The 21,111-nt window shown below is 37.8% G+C and overlaps 1 protein-coding gene across 1 annotated transcript in view; it reads right to left on the minus strand.

The window, feature by feature from the left end:
• The window catches only part of LOC116244169 (complement C4-like), a 52,505-nt gene that overhangs the window by 16,105 nt on the left and 15,289 nt on the right, over window positions 1–21,111 (minus strand). The window contains exons 7-26 of the mRNA XM_090132714.1: window positions 20,113–20,195; window positions 19,287–19,374; window positions 16,260–16,365; window positions 15,937–16,060; window positions 13,829–13,944; window positions 12,938–13,105; window positions 12,018–12,215; window positions 9,659–9,850; window positions 8,446–8,595; window positions 7,925–8,051; window positions 7,505–7,576; window positions 6,900–7,106; window positions 6,226–6,337; window positions 5,932–6,002; window positions 5,198–5,337; window positions 4,155–4,367; window positions 3,049–3,100; window positions 2,488–2,568; window positions 1,260–1,463; window positions 337–412 (exon numbers count right to left, since the gene is read on the minus strand). Coding sequence (XP_089988840.1) covers window positions 337–412; window positions 1,260–1,463; window positions 2,488–2,568; window positions 3,049–3,100; window positions 4,155–4,367; window positions 5,198–5,337; window positions 5,932–6,002; window positions 6,226–6,337; window positions 6,900–7,106; window positions 7,505–7,576; window positions 7,925–8,051; window positions 8,446–8,595; window positions 9,659–9,850; window positions 12,018–12,215; window positions 12,938–13,105; window positions 13,829–13,944; window positions 15,937–16,060; window positions 16,260–16,365; window positions 19,287–19,374; window positions 20,113–20,195 — 2,580 coding nt within the window. The remainder of the gene's footprint in view (window positions 1–336; window positions 413–1,259; window positions 1,464–2,487; window positions 2,569–3,048; window positions 3,101–4,154; window positions 4,368–5,197; window positions 5,338–5,931; window positions 6,003–6,225; window positions 6,338–6,899; window positions 7,107–7,504; window positions 7,577–7,924; window positions 8,052–8,445; window positions 8,596–9,658; window positions 9,851–12,017; window positions 12,216–12,937; window positions 13,106–13,828; window positions 13,945–15,936; window positions 16,061–16,259; window positions 16,366–19,286; window positions 19,375–20,112; window positions 20,196–21,111) is intronic.

Here is a 21,111-nt window from a genome sequence, read left to right on the forward strand (position 1 = left end):
CTGCATAGAATCATATTGATCACAGTGTGCACACTGGAAACTGGAGATTTCTTGTGTAACATTAGAATTGCAGTGACAATATGAATACTCTGTGGCAAATGCAAAATAATCAGGGGCTTTGTATAACTCTCTGTCATAAAGGGATAAAGATTAATAGTCTTAGAAGATTGACTATCAGTGACAAAAGTACACAGGCAATACCATACTCACTAAACTTTGAAAATCATTCCCACCTCCCCATTGTCTTCCCCCCCAAAAAATTCTTGCATCAAATGGTAATAGTGGCATTTAAGGAGGAAAAGAAGAACCAAAGCTGGTAATGAAAAATACATTTACCAAACACTACTGGGTGTTGATTTAAAGGCTCCGTAGGAACCGTCATCCTTCTGAAATTCAAGCAGTCTTGTATAACCTGTATGAACAAGACAGCACAGAACTGCTTAAAAGATATACATATTTCTTGACAATTTTCATAAATCACTTTTATTAACATGGATGTGTTCAGTATTGTTAGTGGATTGGGTGCGTGGAGGTTTTCATCAAGTATGAAATGTCTGGGTCAGTAGACCTTCAATAAACAAAAAAAAGGCATGGCTTTCAAGGTACTTTGTCTTGTTTGATTTAGTAGAGCCATGAGAACAACCTGAAAACTGTAAGTATGTATAGATACACACATAGTTAACAAGGCATTTTCTCCATGGTGAATATTGGGAAACTTATTCCCCATTACTGAAAACTTCTCAAGCTGTTGACTTCATGGTGCCCAAAATTAAAAAATATACAAAATATCATCTACCCATGTCAGAATAAGTTTTAAAACTCATGAGTTTTGGTTTCTGATCTTGGCTGCTATTATCTTAACATCTGTGTCATATCTGTATCACATTTGCATTAGTCTGAAATGATTCACACTCTACAACTGCCCTCTGCTGTCTATTTGATCTGAGTTGACACTGATCAACTTAAATTTTACTTTCAGCTTCTAAATGAGGCAAGGGAGAGGATGGACTGTGAATGTCAATACTCTGCAGTGTCAGACGCAAGCAGTTAGCTCCCTAAATCCTCCCCACCAGTTTCGTTTCTCATATCTGTCTGCAGGCTGCCAGTGGCATTACTGCTTGACTGTGTCACGACCATGCTCACTCCTTCAGCAAGTAGCAATAGTTAGTGTACGGTGTGAGGAGATAACAAAGCCAGTGTTTGTTGGTCTCTGTGTTTTGTTTTGTATTTTTTCTTTTCTTTTTTTTTTTTCTGTGTACCTTTTTCAATCATCTTAATGGCTTCATCCTTTCGTTCAGGATCAAAGTTCTTCCACTGCTCACTGGCATCCAAATACTCAATAGCATAGACTGTGGGAGCCATTTTCACCATTGTTTGCTCTGCACAGCCCGTGGGCACTTGAATAAGTTTCTCAGTTCCATTGAGACTAAGACAGTTTTCAACAGAATCACCCATAGGATTTCCTGTTGTAAAAGACATAATCTGTAAGACATATAGCATTTCAAACTGACTAGTGTAACATTAATAAATGTGACATTAACAATACGTTGACACTCCAGCATGCCCTGATCGTACAGTTGCTCCCTATTAAGCTATTTTCACTCATCTGTGACTTCATAAGGCTGAAGAAGAGCAAGGGTGAGCTACCAGGTCCTGGGGGAGCTGAAGGGAGAATGGTGGGACAGTAAGGTAACATGGAAAGAGTTCTGAGGCTGTTGAAAGTGAGGATGCAAAGAGAGGGGCAAAGACTGGTGCCTCAGGTTCTCACTGGAAAGATCTTGTCAAATCAGAACTGATCCTCTCACAGAGGGGAAAAATAATCATGCTTTAATAATGTCAAACATGTTTGGCATTTTTTACCTTTACATTTACCATTTTCTCATTTGATTATTTTAGGCATCTCAGCACTTTAGAACAGGGATTTGAAATGCAAGCAAATAGCTTTTGCAACAAGGATGCATTATTGTACAATTCCTGGGATAACTTGCTTTTAACTTTGATGAGTATTTGCTTTGCTATTGCATGTTTTTAAATTATGTATGCATGAGTATAAGTATGTAAAGATTATTTGATTAAATTAATGAATGGTTAAACATATCTTCTCTTTAGAAAAACAGATATTTCTAGAACTTATGAATTACAGTATAGTATACTCATTCCCAAACAAAAAAGCTAATTTCTACAGGGCTGCATGCAGTGTGGAGTTACTACTGATGGGCAACTCTTCCCTTCTCTGACCTTAGTGTCCTTGGTCTGGACACAGAAAGACAGAATTATTTTATGCAGTACAAATGAGAAGGGGCAATGAAAATTAAGCTGCTGGATGAATCTTGGGGCTGCTTTTTTTTTTCAACCTGGGCATGCAAGAAAGACCATTTGGATCATGGCAGAAAACCTAGGAATGAAGAGACTTGGTGTTCAGAAACTAACAGCAAAAGTGGCATGTCTATTCTCACTTCCAGAAAAGTATTGACAGAAAATGTTTACCTTTCAGGCTAACAAACATGTGACTCTCAGACCCTGGTACCATATCAGATGGTCTGCTGAGGTCCAGTGTATGGGATCTTACTGTAAATAAATAGGGTTCAACATCCAAACTCTTTAAGCATAAAAATATACTGCAATTTTAGAACATTCTTTTCATTAAATGTCTCACAGTTGATGACAATTACAGCAGAAATGTTATTAGAAATGTTAAACAGAAATGTATGAAGAAAGGTACTTACAATTCTTCAATTTAATTTTAAGTTAGTAATTTTTTTCTTTTAATTTCAATTTTTTGTTATTCTTTTTTTTACCCCCTTTTATACACATTAATTCATAAAATAGAAGCCTACTTTAAAAAGAATGCTACTGTTAAACACAAACATAATACAGATCAGTTATAAAAATCTATACAAAAATTATTTTTTCCTGAATATTTTTGCTAATATTTTGGATGAAGAATGTTTTTAACTTAAGAAGTATTTCACCATATTCAAAGCAGGCTTCACAATCCGTATTCCTACTCAAGATCTCATCTATGTCTAACTTTTTAGTGTAACTTACAGTTGCTATTAATGCAAATTGTCTGTTCTTCTCTTTGTAAAATACCTTCAGCCTGTGCAAATGAAGAAGGAAAAGTAAAAACTTTTGCAATTTCACACCTGAAATTAAGTTGCATGAATTCCATTATCTTCACATTTGCCTCAGACCAGCAGGTGGCAGAAATAGGTTATTTTGGAGTAAACTTTCTTTCCAGGTAAAAAAAGAAGCTTGAAACCAGAATTAAAGTGCCCCAGTTGAAAAACTAATCATTTCTTACTGAGTTTTTATTATAACTGATACATTTCCTTAGAAGAAACTCTTTTAACTGAAACCCAGAAAAAATGAAACTTCAACGTTTGTTCTCAGCTTTGTGAGCTGTGCACGTAAATTCACAGGTGGACTCACTTTCTTAAGCCTGTTTTCTATGAAATCCACCAATTTCTGTGTTCCTCCTGTTGGTAAAACTCAAAGGTTTTTCCCTTCTGATTTCCACACGTCCCTCTTTCAAAAGCCTGTCTTTTATAGAGCTGTTTCTACAGACAATTTTCACGCTTTGGTGTAACACTGAACTCTGAGACAGTGTCGATCTCTAAAAAAGTTATGCTCTGTAGCAACAGTAGGTTTGCAGCATCCCAATCATCATCTTTACCTACAAGTCTGCAATGTTGACAGTAATGGTGCAAAGTTTCATATCCCTCAGTGGGCTACTTGGATGTTGGAATGAATCTGTGCAGGTGTGTTGACATTTCAAAAGCCATTTTTGTCTAAAAGGCTACTCCTCTTCATCATTTTGAAAAGGAAACAGTAATTAGATAATCAATACCATATCTTAGTTTGCATGTGTTTGTTTTACCTTTGTAATTGTTACACTTAGAGATCCATTAATTAGATACAAAATAACAGAGCTAAACTTCATGTTTAGGAGAGGCTACTTCCTTCTCAAAACATCATTGCATGAATGTATTCAATCTTGACTTCATAAGAGAAAAGGACAAAAGGACTTTTTGTACATATTAATGAAGCAGGTGGAATTTAAAGATTAAGAGATGTGTATTGAAGGATGTTGTTGGTACGTCATGGAGAAAAACATATTAATGAAATGCCCACCATCAACTAGCCATACTTACCACGACCTTGAGGTTCTTTCTGACACTATCACTATGCCCAGTATTTGAGTCCAAAGCAGAAATAGTAATTGGAATCTCTCCCACAATAAGAGGAACAACTGAGAAATAGGCTGGTGTTGCTGAATTCCCCTTAGCCTCCAGTTTCAGCTGCACTGCCTTCCCTGTTGCTTCTGCAGTGCACAGCCCTTTCACTGCATCCATTTTCACTGTGACCTATGGGAACAAGGCAATGTCCACCATCAGTACTAAAGCATCGCTGCAAAGGAAAATGCTCCAGCTCCACCAATTCTGAAATAAGAACGGGAAGTAAGAAACAGATCTAAAAGGAAATTGTTTAAAAAGAAAAGAGCAATACATATACTCTACAAGACAAAAAGGAATTTTCATTTAGCTTCCCTGAATTTCCTATGCATATATTGGCTTATATAGCAGGATTAACGTAGCAGGGTAGCTGTGGGGTGGCCTCAGTGAGCAAAGCCCATCACTGCCTCATGTCAGATCAGAGCCAGATCCAAAAGGGACTGCCACTGCCAGAGCTGACCCATGAGCCATGATGGGTGTGTTCTGGGAGAACATATTTAAGGAAAGGATCAGTTTAGGGAGGATGGTATCCTATGGGAGGGACCCCACCCTGGCACAGCAGCAGAGTGACCATGAAAGAGCAGCAGAGATAAAGTCTTTTGGAATGACTGCAGTCCCCATTCCCCTGTGTCACTTGGGGAAAGAAGGCAGAATAGGGTGGATGGTGGAGAAGGTATAATTTGTTTTTATTTCTCACTGCTCTAGTCTGTTAGCAATAGACAATAAATTATATTAATTTCCCTACATGGCGTCAGTTCTGTACAAGATGGCAAATAATCTTCTTGTCCTTATCTTAATCCTAGAGCCCCTTTCTATCGTATTTTCTTACTCTTTTCCTTTGAGGAGGAGGAGTGAGATAGTGATGTGATAAAGTTTACTTGGCCTATAAAATAGGAAAACCATTTCACCAAGAAGTGTCAAACACTGGCACTGGTCGCCCAGAGAGCCTGTGGTAATATTACCTGGAGATCATTGGGCAGATAGTTGTAAATCACTGCTTTAATTTCCAGCTGTTCGTGTCGTTTAACTGAGTATGGTAATCTCAAGGACACAAAAAAGTCTTTGAAAACATCAAAGGTGTGAGGGTCAGCTACGCAAAATCCTGGGATAAGTGAAAACAGAGTTGAGAATTACACACAGTTATCAGTTGATAAAAATTAGGTGTCTGTAATAACAGCCATGGTTTTTGATAGGTAAAATTTGGCAGAAGTATTTGTAGATATTGTAAGTTAAATGTAGCCCGGCTTTCCTGCAGAGGCCATGTTTAAAATGTAATGACCTTTCCTAGACTTTTGTAAATAAGCTCCATGACCACTATCTGGGTGCAGGCAGTCAGTACTCACTCCTAGAAATATTAAAATATAAAGCAGTATTATTGTCACTACATTTCTTATAGCCATGGGGAATTCAGATGAGACTGTTTTGATATTTGAAAGACAAGAAGGCTGTTTTGATTGTTCAGTCCACTCTTCATAGCCCACTTCACCTTGTTTTCAAAAATATGTATTTACCCTTAGCTTCCAGTTAAGCTTAATATGGTGTAAAAGAGAATAAACATCATGGTACAAACACTTGGTTGTTTTTCAGTAGAGATTACCTCAATCTGTCAAGTTGATATTGCATCTCTGACATAAGAAATACACATTCTCTGTTCATTCTCACAAAAGAAACCCAATAGACTAACAGTACTTTTTACCTTTTTGGGGAGATATGCTTATTGCCTGAACTTCCCAGGTAGTTATAGAGTCAGGAGCAATGCTGGTTACACTAAGAAACACAAAACAAAATGTGTTAGGATGGATGTATGATGGACGTGTAAATGTTGTTATGCGCCCAAGTTTGAGTATTATAAGGTAAAAAATATTCACTCAGTTCTGAAGACAAAATACTTGGAATTATTCTGAATTCCTCAACATATAAAGTTGATATTTATGTATATATATTATTGTTCAAACTTTGATGCATTCATCTAGTTAGGTAATTACAGTACCTATGGTTTCCAGGATTTTTCACTTCTTTTAATTGCCACCACCAGCTTTCAGGAAAGTAACTGCGCAAATTGAGAGTCATTTCCTCAAACATTTCTTCTTCCTTATCATAGTCTATAAAACAAAAGTGAGATTTCTCTTCTGAAGACTTCTGCTGACCATACAATGCCTTGCAAAGCTTTTGCCAAAAAGAAGGCAGCAATGAAAAGCAGTCTAAATGAATTCATGTGGGTTTCATCTTATGCATTAAAAAAAAAAAAAAAAAAAAAAAAAAAAAGGAGAGAGAGAAAGAAGCAATGACCAAAGATTTTTGTCACTGATGAAAGATATTTTTTCTTTCTATGTTCAACAATAGTATGGTGCCAAACAAGAAAAAATTCCCCTTAAGCAACGAGTGGCAGATACTCTGAATATGATTTTCAATGTGAAGAGTTTTGGGGTTTTTTTGGTGACATGGGCTGTTGGATCAGAGAGAGAGACTCTGGGGAGAAGAAAGGGAGAAAGAGAAATAAAATTGTCCCTGACTGAAGACAGCTTTTTAGAGATTTTTTTTAGAGAGGTGCTATAGTGATAGCACCACTAATGAAAAAGCCATGAATGGTTAAACAACCCTTAGCTTTCCTTTGCCCCTCCGTGAAGGGTAATTTTCTTTAGACAGTGGTATATCATTTTTTACTTCGTGCCAAGCTCACTGCAGTTCTCCTCTTCGCTGCCTCCTCCTTCCTGAGGGCTGTTGCACTTTCACAACAGGTCTTGAAAGCTTCTCTGCATTTGGGAGGGCCAGTCACTCTCGTTAACCTTTTTGAACAAGAATACTTCATGGCATTTAATTTCATTCCATCTTCACAGCATTTGCGTAGATCAGCATCTTGATATTTACTAGCTGCAACATAATTGAAGGGCAGAATTAGAGGTGTGGCAACAGCAGGAAGCAGAAAGGTGTTCATTCCTGTTGTTATTTGCAGTTAAGATTAATTAACATTGCAATAGTCTACCTATCATCAGAGACCTGTGCTTCATCTTAAAATCAGTCCACAGAGGAGCAAAGCATAGAACCTATCACATCTTAAATATTGCAGTATAAGCTTTCTCTTTGGATTGAGAATGTGGCACGTTGGAATTAGATATTATGGTATGAACCTTCATGGCTGTATTCTTGCTTTTGAAGAAAGTCACTGAAATCAAAAGTTCTGGTGACTTCTGGCAAGGAAATATCAAATATCACCTTGATATCACCTATCCCCACTAGTCCTTTTGTGCCACCCAGGTGAGTGAACATACCAATTCCTAACATTTTTTTCCGGAAATCCAAAGATCTCTTCTCCCTTCTTGTAGCCTGGAGGCAGGTATACCCTGGGAAGGCAGAATAGAAGAGTTTGGTTTTGACATGACAAAAACAGTCAGATAACTCACGTCAATCATGGAAGACCTTTACTAGGACACATCTCATTTACAGAAGACTCATTGCTTTCAGTCCCAGCCTGTTGCCCTACTCTAAGTGAGTTGGGTACCAATGGACCAGCAGCCAACATCTGGGCTGTCTGAGCTGCCAGCATGCAGCAGAACAGGAAAATAAAAATCCACAGGGACAGCAGCTCTTACAACTGCATGATAAAATGTTTCTAATTTTTAAGCAATCAACTTCCCCAAGTGTAGATTGATTTGTACAAACATCTAAGGTAAAGGACAGGTTTCACTTACCTTCCCGAACATTGGATTGAATTGTGTCTGATAAAAAGGCAAGACCAACATCAGTAAAAACTTGAGCACTATCTGCACCACCGCCTGCAGAACATCCAAGATCATATGAATTCATTGCCTTAAATACCTGCCAAATAAAATACCATAGATGGATTGTACATACTTGCAAGTTTATTATTACTATTATAATAAAATTCTCATTGCCTTTAACTTGCAGAAACTTGGTATGAACTATACTTGGAAGCAGAGATTAAAGTTGAGGGATGTTTTGGTTGTGGAATAATTTCAATTAATGCTTTTTTTTTTTTTTTTTAATTTACAAAATTATCTGCTGTAACATGGGAATTCCCAAACTTCTCATTTAAATGCATCATAAATTGCAAGAGCAGAAACACTTTCAAGTTTAGCAAAGTTTGGATTAAACATTTAATAACTATTAATTTCATTTTGATCCTCTCATTAGTCATGGAAAAATTTTCCTGGCTAGAAAGTATGATATTTTCCTCCTAAAGTTATCTTACTTTTTTGGATGTGAGTTTATTTTTCTTGTTCAGAATAAACACTGCTTTATCAACCACAGCTAAGGCAACAGTTCCCGCATGGTCCGTTTCAATCTGTAATTTGATGCTGTTGGTTGGTTCGTATATCTCATGTTCTGTTCTCACTTTAATCTAAATAGAAAATATTGAAACAAAAATATCATATTTGTTAATGAAATGCAGGCACTCTCTGGGCAGACAGTACTGTCAATTGTGTCAGCAGCATGAGGCAGTGTTTCTGCTTGGGATCCTACCTTTTGGCAGATAACCCTTACTGGGGCAATATGAGGAAGGTTAAAAGATGTATCTGGATGTTATCTTACAATAGGACATAAGCACCAATGTGAATTAAAAGTATGCATAGAGAATTTGCCCTTTTCTGTTATTTTCCAGTGGAAACAAAAGTTATTTTGAGTGGCTGACACTTTAGTAATTGTGTTTCATGCTATTGTAAAAAATGTTTGTAGAATCATAGAATGGCCTGGTTTGAAAAGAACTTCAAAGATCATCTAGTTTCAATCCTCCTGCCATGGGCAGGGTTGCCAACCACCAGACCAGGCTGCCAGAGCCACATCCAGCCTGGCCTTGAATGCCTTCAGGGATGGGGCAGACACACAGCCTTTCTGGGTTCTTTTGTTTTTTCCTTTATAGTATCAAAAAGGGGAAGATAAAAGGTGAAAAAAGTCTTAGAGAAACTCCAATTCTATCCACATTTCATTTTCTAATGGAAGAAAGTAAAAAAAATGTATTTTTGAAATGTTAAAAAGCTTCAAAAGGAATAAAAACATGAAAATTTATATTAAGTTTCTTTTTTTTCCCCCAGTAAATTCACTTCACTTTCATTCAATGAACATCACTGCAGAAAGAGTTCTCAAGAGATCCTGCCACTCAGGAGTCCTACTGGTGTTCTGCTGTGGATTTCTATTATCTAGGCCAGGGATTTACCTTTATGAAATTATGCTTTTCATCTCTCAAAGGCATAACCCGTCCTATAGAAAAGGACTATCTGTCACATCATTCCTGGGAGTGTTTACCAGTTGCACCTTTTATCAAGAATCATGATGATTCCCTTCTTTAAATAAAAAAATGTCCACCATGTCTTTCACATTTCAACCCCAGGTCTGCACTCTCTGCTGATAATGTTTTTATTATTATTTTGGAATACAAAATCAGAAGCTACTTGCTCTGAATTTACCTTTCCTTCACAGACATCTGTAACATCTACCCATACAGAATCAGCAACAATCTCTTGACGGCCCTGGTTTGCAATGAAGTAGTAAGCTAAGAAGCGAAAAGCAGGCACCATCTTCTGAGTGATTTTGAGGTTTATTACTTTGTTTGAGGAGGACACCCTTCCCAACAGCTCAGCTTGTCCCTTTGCTATAACCTATAGAAACAAACGTAAGAGAGATCAAACATAATGAATATGCAGCACACATTACATTGTGTAGTTTTATAACCTATATGCATTATCTGTTATATATATTACACATATTGTGTATATTATGTATATTATACTATACATCTGCATATATATAATTTTATGAGGCCATTTCTGTTTGAACTTTATTCTGTAATGGCACCTAACAGTTTTAATTTCCCAACAGTATCCTGGAGGAGACCAGAGACTCTAGGAGAAAAGTCTCTGCTGCATGGGTCCTGTGGCCCAGGTCTGAATATTAGTCTACCTCTCTCCACTTGGCCTTACTGCTTGAAAAGAGGCTCAGAGATGGCATTCTTCTGTGTTCTGCAATAATAGGTCATCACCCTCAGGAAGATATCAGCTGTGTTTATCTACCATCTTGATATTTTGAAATATTGAATATTTCAGATAACGTGGAGGAATTGGAAAGAGAGCTTTTAACTATCCAAATATTATTCAGTGTAAAGTGTCATAGCCTGGCCCTTAAATGATTTCTGCCCATCTTGTGCTATTTTATCATTTTCTTCCTATTTTCATGAGTAGTCAGCAGGCAGCTTTCCTAAATGCACAAGGAGTGGGCTTGAGGAAGAAGCAAAACTATATTGTAACCTTGTCCGAAATCCTCACAGTCTTCATTTAAGGACCAAAATTTGAGAAAAAGCCTCATTGCTCTGGCAGTGCCCTCATCACCCAGCCTGCCCAGCTCTACTCCTTCCCAGAGATCATCAGCAGCAATGTCAATGCTGTGCTTGGCCCTGTGATTAAAACAACCTCTCCAAACCCAAATTTAACTTCCTGGGATACAATTATTCCAATATATAAGGATCCAATTAAAAGTAAATGCAAACTGTTGCTGTGGTGCTTATCAGCCTGGGTAATTTAAGCTGCCAATGGAAATTATGAGGAGAAGAGAGAGAAAGAAACTTAAACGCATTCACATGCAACAGATTTGCTCCTGGAATGTATCTGTGAATGCATTTGTCTTCTTAAGCAGAATAAATACTTTGCGTGCCTGGTCCTGGCTGAGCAGGATTGTTTCCTGGCTTTTTCATCTGCAGAACTGATCTTTTGTTCCAGTTTCAAGATGTTATTTAGCACCATAATAGCTAATGCCTTCAACAGCCCTTCATCTTCTTTTGGAGAGAACTGTGAGCTGCCTGTTAACTGACATCAGCTGCAAGTAATATGGCAATTTAAGAATCATCTATTATTCATGTAATAAGCACTAGATATCCTCAAAAGGCATTGTCAGAAATATTCAAGGTCCCCTAGAATGTGACTGTGTTTTCGTTTCTAGAGGGTAAAATCTTAATTTATATAAATGATCTGCTCACAGCAGGGTACATATTTTTGTAATGGCTGAAGAAAAGGTACCTATAAGAATTATACCAATAAAAATAGTAGGCTTATTACAAGAAAAGAGTTCAGATTGAGTGGGAGGCTCTCAATTTAGTATTTTTAATATATATATCCACGTAATTATGTAAATGTTATACACATGCACCTATTTGCTTTAGACTATTAGTAACTACAGACCAAAATTTATAATCATGCCTCCTTACTCAAAAAAAAAAAAAAAAAAAAAAAGAGAGAGAGAGATTACAAAGTTGTGTATATTATGTCCAAAGATAAATAAAAATGTATGTAAATAACAAAGTCACAGAAATATTTTTGGAAGGCACTTGTGGAAATCTCTAGTTTAACTGTCTGCTCAAAGATAGGTTATCACTGGCAAAAGCAGGTCGGATATGGTGTTCCCTAGATGAGTATTGAGTGCTTCTGAGAGTAGCAATTCCCTGAACTCTCCCTGAAATTCTTCCAGTCTTGTATTCATCATTAGTGAAAAGATTTTTCCAAAATGAATCTTTCAAGCTACAATGCGTAGACTTTGTCCCTGGTTATATTACGTGGTACCACCTAAGAAAGTTTGTCTCTGTTATGCCTGTAATCTTTCTTCAAGCAACTTGAAGTAGTTAGTAACTCACTCAGCCTCTTCCTCAAACTGCACAAGCCCACTTCCCTCAACCTCTCTTGGTAGGTTTGGTGTGCTAGGACACTGATCACCTTGTCTGTCCCAGATGGACAGTATAGTTTCTAGAAGATATTACTGATATGCCACTATTCTGTTTACCATATAATAGAAGTAGTCAATCTTTCCACTGCCAGACTGATGAATGGCATTTAAGGTGACTCGTAAAGTATCTCCAGGTGCCACAACAGTATGTGGGATGCTGATGCTAAGGTAGTTGCGGGTAGCAGACTGGTATCTTTCAGCTCTGATACTGGTTTCAGGTGATTCTAACCTTTCTTTTCCCTCTTCAGCCTTTACCTGGAGGAGAGGAAAGAACAGAGTGAGTTAAATGTTCCTCAAGAGACAATATGTAGTGTCACTGAATTCACGTCTTGCCAGGTTATTTTGAAAATGCTGAGAAATGAGATGAGGTCCATGGAGACCAATGCAGAACATGGCATCAAAAGACCAAGGTTTTTCATTACTTTTTCTCTGACCTTATTTTGTCTTTTGCTGTAGTAGTGATTGATATTTTTCAGGTATGGCTTTTTCTGAATCAGAATAAATAGCTTAAAATCACACAGTGGTTAATTCAATACCTTTTTTTCTGTTTTTATATTGTGAATATAATCAAACCATCTGAGCATCCAGATGTAGTTTGTATTGTACCTGATATTTTTCTATGCCCTCTCTTCATTGTTTGCTATCACTTCTCATGGCGATATTCCTTACAGACCCATTCATATTTCCCATATCATGAAAAATGCAAGTTGGAACCATACAAAAAAGGGTCACGACCCATGTACACTCTCAAAGCTCTAATGTACAAGAGTATGTCATTCATTTCAGCTAGATACCCCTCACAACCCTGGTCTGTTTGATATCTCATACAACCTTGACAAAGTTGTGAATATGGTATAAGAATTCATCTCCCATTCTCTGTGATAACAAAAACAGAACAGCTTCACAGACACCGCAATTGTCTTAAGAGCTCTTCTTAACAGTGTGCTTTTAAACATGAATGTCTGGGTTTTCCTTACCACTACTTGAAGAGTCTGGGCGTCTGCAGGGATGTCAAATGTGAGGGGGATAAGGCCCTCATTATTAGAAAGAGCAGTCTTCTTCATGGAGGACTTTCCAGGTATGGTGACAGTAGCAGTGACAGGCAGGGAGGCAGCAGGAGAGCCATCAACCAAAGTAACGGAGGCCTATTGGAAAAAAAAATCTTTGTCTGTTACTTCAAAGAAACTTTTGGTTTAAAGAATGTCCCCACAGAAGAAGCAAGTATTTTTATAAATTAAAAAGAAATATAAAACTGTACACATAGGCATTTATAGATATACAGGGAAAAGGATAGCAATTGACTCAGTCTGGACTCAGCTAAGATTAAAATCAATGAGCAAAAATTAACAGCTGCCCCAGATCTTTATTTAGCACCAGATCCCAGAGATATTTGTCTTCAACTGTTTTTAGGTGAATTTTTAACCTTGACAGCTTGTAGAAAAATTTGAAGGAAAACTTTCCAGGTTTTAAAACTCACCAACTTAAATGAAATTTAAAAAAAAAAAAAAAAAAAAAAAAAAGTCAATATTATGTATTTCAGTTTTCATAATTTTAATTTGATACAGGATTAAACTGATACAACATGATTGTTTTAACCTTTCTGTATGGAAGTGAAGAAGAATTTGCTATAGGTTTTATAAAACCTTGTAATGCAACAGTGCACAGATGAGTTCCAAAACAGTAGCAGCATTTCCTGGTTTTAATTTCTCTGCTCAAGATCAAGATGAACCAGAAACACCAACAGTAGCTCCATGTTGGGCCTGTTTCTGAAGGTCTCTTCTACAAAATTCCAATTGGATCAGAAAAAAGTTTTACAAACAAATATAAACCTATTTCCATGGAGGCAGAGATAGCTAAATACTGCATACCACAACAGAGAAGGGGGCTCCAGGCACAAAGTACTTTTTGGTGTTAGACAGATCAACAACATAAGGAGATTTCACAAACTTCACATTGCTGAGTTCCTCTTCCCTCATCTCTCCACCTGTTGACACCAAACAGTACACGTTGCCATGAGAGTAATATCTTTTTACTTTTACCTATTACCATAGCATCTGTGGTTTTCCATTTTCACTGCATTTTAATTGTTGTATATAAAGATAACTGTAACATGATTCCTCCCTGAAGTGCTTCAGTCCAGAGAAGAGGGGTTGGGTACAGGAGGACTGGGAACATAATTACAGATGGGCCAGCCCAATCTCAGTTCTTCGTGTCCAGTGCTCCAACCATTTGGCATCAGTAAGTGTGTGCTCTTGAGAGCTTGGAAACTGGGAGCTGTGAAGTGCTCCATTACACTTCCTCCAGCTGCTTCTAAAAGCATGCCTTGATTAATACAAAGTGTGCTTAGAGACAGAATTTCCTTAGTCCTTATTTTCTGCTTTAAACGCTGAATGGTAGAAATGTGCCAGTAAAGTTCTCCAGCCTTGCTCTGCCACACATGTGTGTAACACTAAGCCCAGCAAGTAAGCAAGTGTGGATGGAACCTGTGTGTGGATGGCAGATAAAGTATGCAAAGAGGAGAAGAGACCACATCACACACATGAGATTCATCATGCTACTGTGGGAATGAGAACAACCCCTTTTTCCGCCTGAAATAAATGCTGTAGTACATGAAAGTAACTATAGCAAATTATACAATAAATAAATAAGGCACTGCTGGAGTGTAATTGACTTAATTTTAGGATTCGAAGAAATTCTAATTGATATTTAGGATTTTTAGGAATATTTAATTCTGAGCTAAGTAACTAGACTCCTATAACCAGTGCATAGAAACATCCCTGGAGTTCAATTTACCCCATCTATCTTCTCTGCTTTCTATATACAAAATGTCAGAGAATCTAGCTCTGGCCAGGTGCCTTACTTTCAGACACTTAAAGTAAATGGGACCAATCTCCCTTAAACAACAACAGGACAAATATTGACCATGATTGCAGAGTCAGCTCCATTGCAGATTCAGCTTCAGTAACAAGCAATGAAGTTCATGCCTCTTATGACTGACAACAGTACTCACTGCAACACAATTAAGCCATTCATCTCTGCACCCAGTCAACCCAGTGATCTCCTGTGACTGTAAGACATCTGGAGGTCTTATTGTGTTTAGCATTGCTGTGAGCAAATGTCTATACAAATCCTTTTTAGTAAACTCTGAAAATATTTATCTATTTCCTACGAATATTTTTTGGAAGGTGCACTCCAGCCTCATTTCCTCAGCCACCATCCTAAATGAATAGTAAAATCATACTATTTGGACTATATTGTACATATAAGCTAAACTGTTCAGCCCTGCAGGAGATGTCTAAGATGCTTAATGCTCTCCCTCATCTCCAGAGCAGCCTTGCTGTTTTGCTCACCCTGTAAGACTTCAACATATCAATATATGAATTTAAACTAGCCCTTCCACCATTTTGGGTCTGCCTTATGTGGGCCATAGTAGAGAATTGCCAGGATTTGATGTCAATTTCTAGCCAGCTGGCATGTGGGAAAGATGATCCCCTAGGAACTGCATTTTCAATAGCAATTTTATAGTGAAACAGCTGAAATGGTCAACAATCAATGTAAAAACAAGATCATTCTTAAGATAACTTACTGTAGCACTGGGTGTAGAAAGTGTTACAAGGCATAAGAGAACTAGCAGGAGTCACAAGGACTCTGCATCACAGCATGGTTGTGGTACATGTCTCATCTTTCCACTGACAGCTCAACTAGCTGGGGAACAAAGTAAGATAGAGCACCACGCTCAGCTCATAACTCTGCATGTAAGGAGGAGACCTGGCTGAGGCAAATACTCAGACAAGGTCACAAGGGGGACAGCAATTCAGTTGCCTCTATGCAGGCATCTGATGCCTCTTAATATGGTCTAGGGCATTTTAGCTATCCTCACAGGGCTACTTAGTATGGTACAAGGTTGCTCACATGAAAGATCATCCTAGAGAATGTTCAGTGTAAATATTACAGACTTAAGGCATAATCTACTCACTTGCAGTTTCTACAGTGGTAACGGCAACATATAAATGAAACCCTTCCAGAGTGGAAATACTCTTTTTTAATTTCTCTTCCAGAAGTGGTGTAGTTAGAGTAACTCTTCCTTTTCCGTTTTGAATCTATAAGAGAAGCCAAAAACAGTGACTACCTTTGCTGATTTGTTGCCATTAGAATTTAAAAAAAGTTCACTGCATGACTATTGTACTACAGGGATGTATATTTCAATAATAATTTCAATATATTTCAATAAAATTCTGACAATATTCAGCTCACTTGGGATAAATCTGACTAATTCCACTGAACTTCAGTAGTACTTACTGACAGCTGTTGTTCCAGGCCTGGAAGAAAGACTTTATTCTCAGTTTCATCAATTATGCCAAACCGTACATATGCAATACCTTCAATCCCTTTTCCATAAGAGTGCCTTTGGACGGAAGAAAAGTGAGGAGACGAATCATTACACTGACAAAAAGCAAGCATAAATCAAATTAATAATTTTATGCTAAAATAAAATAGGCGTACTTGTAAGCATACTGACTGTAACTGATACCTTGAAAATGAAAAATAGTTCCACTCACTGATAATGCAAACATGAAGATTGCTACAGGCCCATGTAAGAATCAGTGATTTCACTAGATGGATGTATGTAGTAAATCACCTTGTCAGAATCCCATGCGGAGGAGTCATCACCTGACAAAATTTATACTTGAGTAAATTTCTGTATTGTTTATAAACCAAGGAGAACATTATTGGCACAGGTATGCGAGATCTCACACAATCAACCGCAGGTAGAAAGGGAGGCATCCAATCTGTTTAATTTGGATGAACAGCTGATTCCTTTGTATTGGGTAACCAATGAACGGAGCAGCATCAGGGAACTATATGAAGCATGAGTACCTCTAAGGATCTAGAGACTCATCTGCTGAAGTTTCCATATCTGCATTAGGCAGAGTAAACACCCTCCACCTCATATCTCTCATATGCATTCAGGCAACGTAGCATGGATGCTTTTTGTACATGAAATGCTTCCAGCTATGTGGCCAGAACATCCCTTAGCTCTCATACAGATGATGAGGAGAGATAACAGGGTATGTTGCTGCACCTAGCAGGCTCCTTACTCAAGGACATATTGGCATCCTCCTGCAGAGCAGCATGCAGTGTGCCTCATGAGACCTATCAACACTCGCATCATAGAATCATGGAATGGCTTGTGTTGGAAAAACCCTTAAAGATCACCTACTCTAACCTCCCATGGTATTGTTTCTTGCTGTAGAAACTCTTCTTTTTAGTTCTACAATGACTTATTTTTGTTTAAACAGAGACATTTTCAAATTGACCTGATCAACAGTATTCGTCCGTATCAGTAAATCTAAAATTTTCAGAAGACTGAGAAGGAATTCTTATGAAAACTGCTTAAAATGACAGAACTAGCAACTACAGGAAAAAAGAGTCAATATATCAAATAATTGTTTGTTAATTGCATGCACGGCCAGTTCAGAGTAGCGAGCTCAATTAAATGAATTTGATATGTTGATTTTGATGACAGTCAAGCAGGCCTTTTTAACATCACTAGGACCTTTTCAATAAACAAAAGAACAGTATTGAGTTATTTTGCCTCTTAAATAGTTACAACATTAATGAATAGTGAAATGTATACATGGAACTACACAGTTCATAAGCTCAAAATTGAATGCTGCAGTAACACAGAGAAAATTCTAGCTATCTGCTATCACTGATGTTATCAACTAATCATGAATAAAACTAACAAAAAGATTAACAAGTAAAAGAAATAAAGGTGAACAAGTGAATAGCAGTGAAGCTGGTGAGAGGACTAGAAAAGGAGTTATGAGGAGTGGCTGAGGGAATAGTTGTTGTTCAGGCTGGAGAAGAAGATGCTGAGCTAAATGAAAGGAGCTTGCAGCGAGGTGGGTGCTGGATTTTTTTCAGGTGACAAGTGATGGGACACGAGGAACCTGAGGCCTTGCCAGATAAATCAGACAAGGCTTAGATTGAATATTAGGATTAATTTCTTCATGGGCAGTGTGGTCTTGCATTGGAACAGGCTACCCTGGGAAGTAGAGGAGTTTCCATCCCTGGAGATATTTAAGAGATATGGATGTGGCACTAACTGATCTGGTGCAGTGATGGGACTTAGTAGGTTGCTGGGCTTGGTGAAACTAAAAGTCTTTTCCAACCTTTTCCAACCAAGATGATTCCATGTTCCTGAGACCACAAGTGCTGAGTTTGCTCAGCCAAGCAAAAGGAGACTGATGCTGAAACCTCTCTGCTCTCACAGGGTACTCTGGGGAAAGGAGGGATCAGCATGAAATGTGAAGAGCTCAATGACAGTGGGCAGAAGAGCAACTGTATATAAACTGTCCAGGGATTCGTTTACACTGAAAATAAAATTCACTAGAAATTGGGGGTGCATGGTGAGTATTCTGCTTGGATACAGTGCCAGGGACCACACAACACAGCTATACCCTGCACCCTGCAGGAAATAAGGTGATTATATAAAATTAAACAGACATCCAGACTGCTGACCTGGAATGGGCCTTGCTCTGTGCTGACATCTAAACAGCTTCTGGGAGTTATCTGGGGAGTGCTCAATGGCTGACTCTGAGCCTGTGCCAGGCAGTGGCCAAAGAGCCAGCAGCCAATCTTAAGTGCTCAGGAATCTTCCCTGGGATCGTTCTTTTGACTGCTCAGGTGGTTCAAATAACTTTTCTGGTGTCATGTTGAACTCAAACTGAGATGAAGTAATGCACACATCCATAGCAATGCTTATATAAACTCCTCTGATTAACTGTATTTACTCACCTCAATTCAAAGCAATTTCTGCATAACATCACTATTCTCAAGTAAGAATGAATTTGTTACTTCCAAACTTCACTGGACATTGAGGATTAGAAGATTTTGTACTAGAAAATTTCATTTTAAAACCTCAATCCATTTATATTTGAATTGCATTAAATAGCGACATCTGAGGCTTTAGATTGATTCCAAATGTTTAAACCAGAAACTATAAAGAAAATCTGGTTATTATTTTGACTGGAATCTTTCTTAGCAACACAGAGAATTCTAAACTGTTATCCATCTACTAAAATTCTAAAGCATTCAGAAAATTTTGTTTCATTTTGATCACCACCACTTGGTCCTATGTAGCACTTTACACCGACACCAAAATTTAGCAATAAAGCAGAAATAGAGAGTACAAGAGAATAAAGTTAAATTCAAGAAAATTCAGAACCTGGTTAACTGTTAATGATGAGGAGAAGCAGCAACAGCAAAGTTCATTATCAACCTATCTGCCTTCTAAAATGACCTCAATTTGAATACACTCACTTTGCCTCGATATCAAATACGAAGTTTTCATTCCAGATGGAGTAGTATGGCTGAAGTGGGATCAGTTTGACTTCAAAAGATGGAAGTTCTGCATGAAGAAAAAAAAAACAAAAACTGTAAGGTCATGATGGCATGTGGGAACTCATCTTAAATTCCTGGTATGTTGCAACACTCTCTGAAAAGGATGGAGCTGTGTTAGTCTTTTATTTTGGATCATAACGCTGAAGCAAATCTCCTGATTATCTTCTCTTACTCTGCTTTGCTTCACCTAGTGAAGCAGTCTTGGAACACACAAAATGGATTCATCCTATGGCAATAAGTCAGAAGATAATCTCCAACCACCATTGAATTGGGCATTCAATGGCCTGGACTAGAAGTAGTCTGAACAAAACCCACATTGAAATGCATTTACTGTGGACAGGAGATCCTCAGCATCAACTGTGTCCCTCTATAATGTGTCCCTATAAGGCTGTATTAGTATTAATTGTGGATGCAATCATTTATCTGTTCTTGGCTGCAGATATTTGCAGGGGATGCAGTAATATCCACTTGTCTATTACAAGTTATCTACTACATACCCACTAGCTAAAGAAAAAGACATGGATTTGTGAAACTGAGATTTTTATATAAACCTAAGGGCTTTTCTTTCTTTTTTTTTTCTTTTCTTTTCTTTTTTTTTTTTTTTAAGAAGAAATATCATACAAAAATTCTGAAGATACCATAATCTTAGCACACATAAATCAAGTAATTCATTTCTTCAAATTGTGGAATTTCTACACTTTTACATGGTGCCCTTATATATATTCCAAATTAAATATTCTCATACCGTATCTTTTAACTTCAAATTCAGCTGAAGCATTAGACATTTCATACTGCTGAAACCAGGCTCTGATTTTCCAAGTTCCGGGCCTAAAGTTTAGATTCAGTAGAAAATAATTAATTAAAATTCCTCCGATATGTTGTGATGCTAAGGTATTTAAGTTATTGCTAAATACTAGCTTTGTCCTTTTTACATTTCAATCTAAAATCTATTTATTAATGGATTTCTCATTTCTTCTAGGAGCTAGAAAAGTACTTACCAGTTTTCTAGATAACACTCCAACAGACTTCTATGAGGAACTGCAAGATAGTAGATTTGCAAACTGCATGTAACATGCACTGCCTCTGATAAACCCACAGAAACAGCATTTCATGGTATATTACCTATACCTCATCTTCATTGTGATGTTAAAATCAGGATAGCACACAAAAAACCACACACTGAACAGTAAGCAAAAGCTCAAATCCATTTCAAATCACTTTATAAATTAAAACCTTACAGAAGTGCTCTCCTGGATATAGTCATGTCATATCATATCATAGAATCAGAGAATGGCCTGGGTTGAAAAGGACCACAATGATCATCTAGTTTCAACCCCCCTGCTAAGCGCAGGGTCGCCAACCACCAGACCAGGCTGCCCAGAGCCACATCCAGCCTGGCCTTGAATGCCTTCAGGGTTGGGGCATCCACAACCTCCTTGGGCAACCTGTTCCAGTGCGTCACCACCCTCTGCGTGAAAAACTTCCTCCTAATATCTAACCTCAACCTCCCCTGTCTCAGTTTAAAACCATTCCCCCTTGTCCTATCACTACCCACCCTTGTAAACAGCCATTCCCCCTCCTGTTTATATTCTCCCTTCAAATATCGGCAGGCCACGATAAGATCTCCCTGAACCATTCTCTTCTCCAAGCTAAACAAGCCCAGTTCCTTCAACCTTTCTTCATATGATTGAGGCAGATGGTTAAGCATTTGCTCAATTGTTTCTTAACAATAAAGGTTTCTAAA

Source organism: Phasianus colchicus, chromosome 1 (assembly GCF_987193195.1).
Source record: "Phasianus colchicus chromosome 1, bPhaCol1.hap1.1, whole genome shotgun sequence".
Lineage (NCBI taxonomy): Eukaryota > Metazoa > Chordata > Aves > Galliformes > Phasianidae > Phasianus > Phasianus colchicus.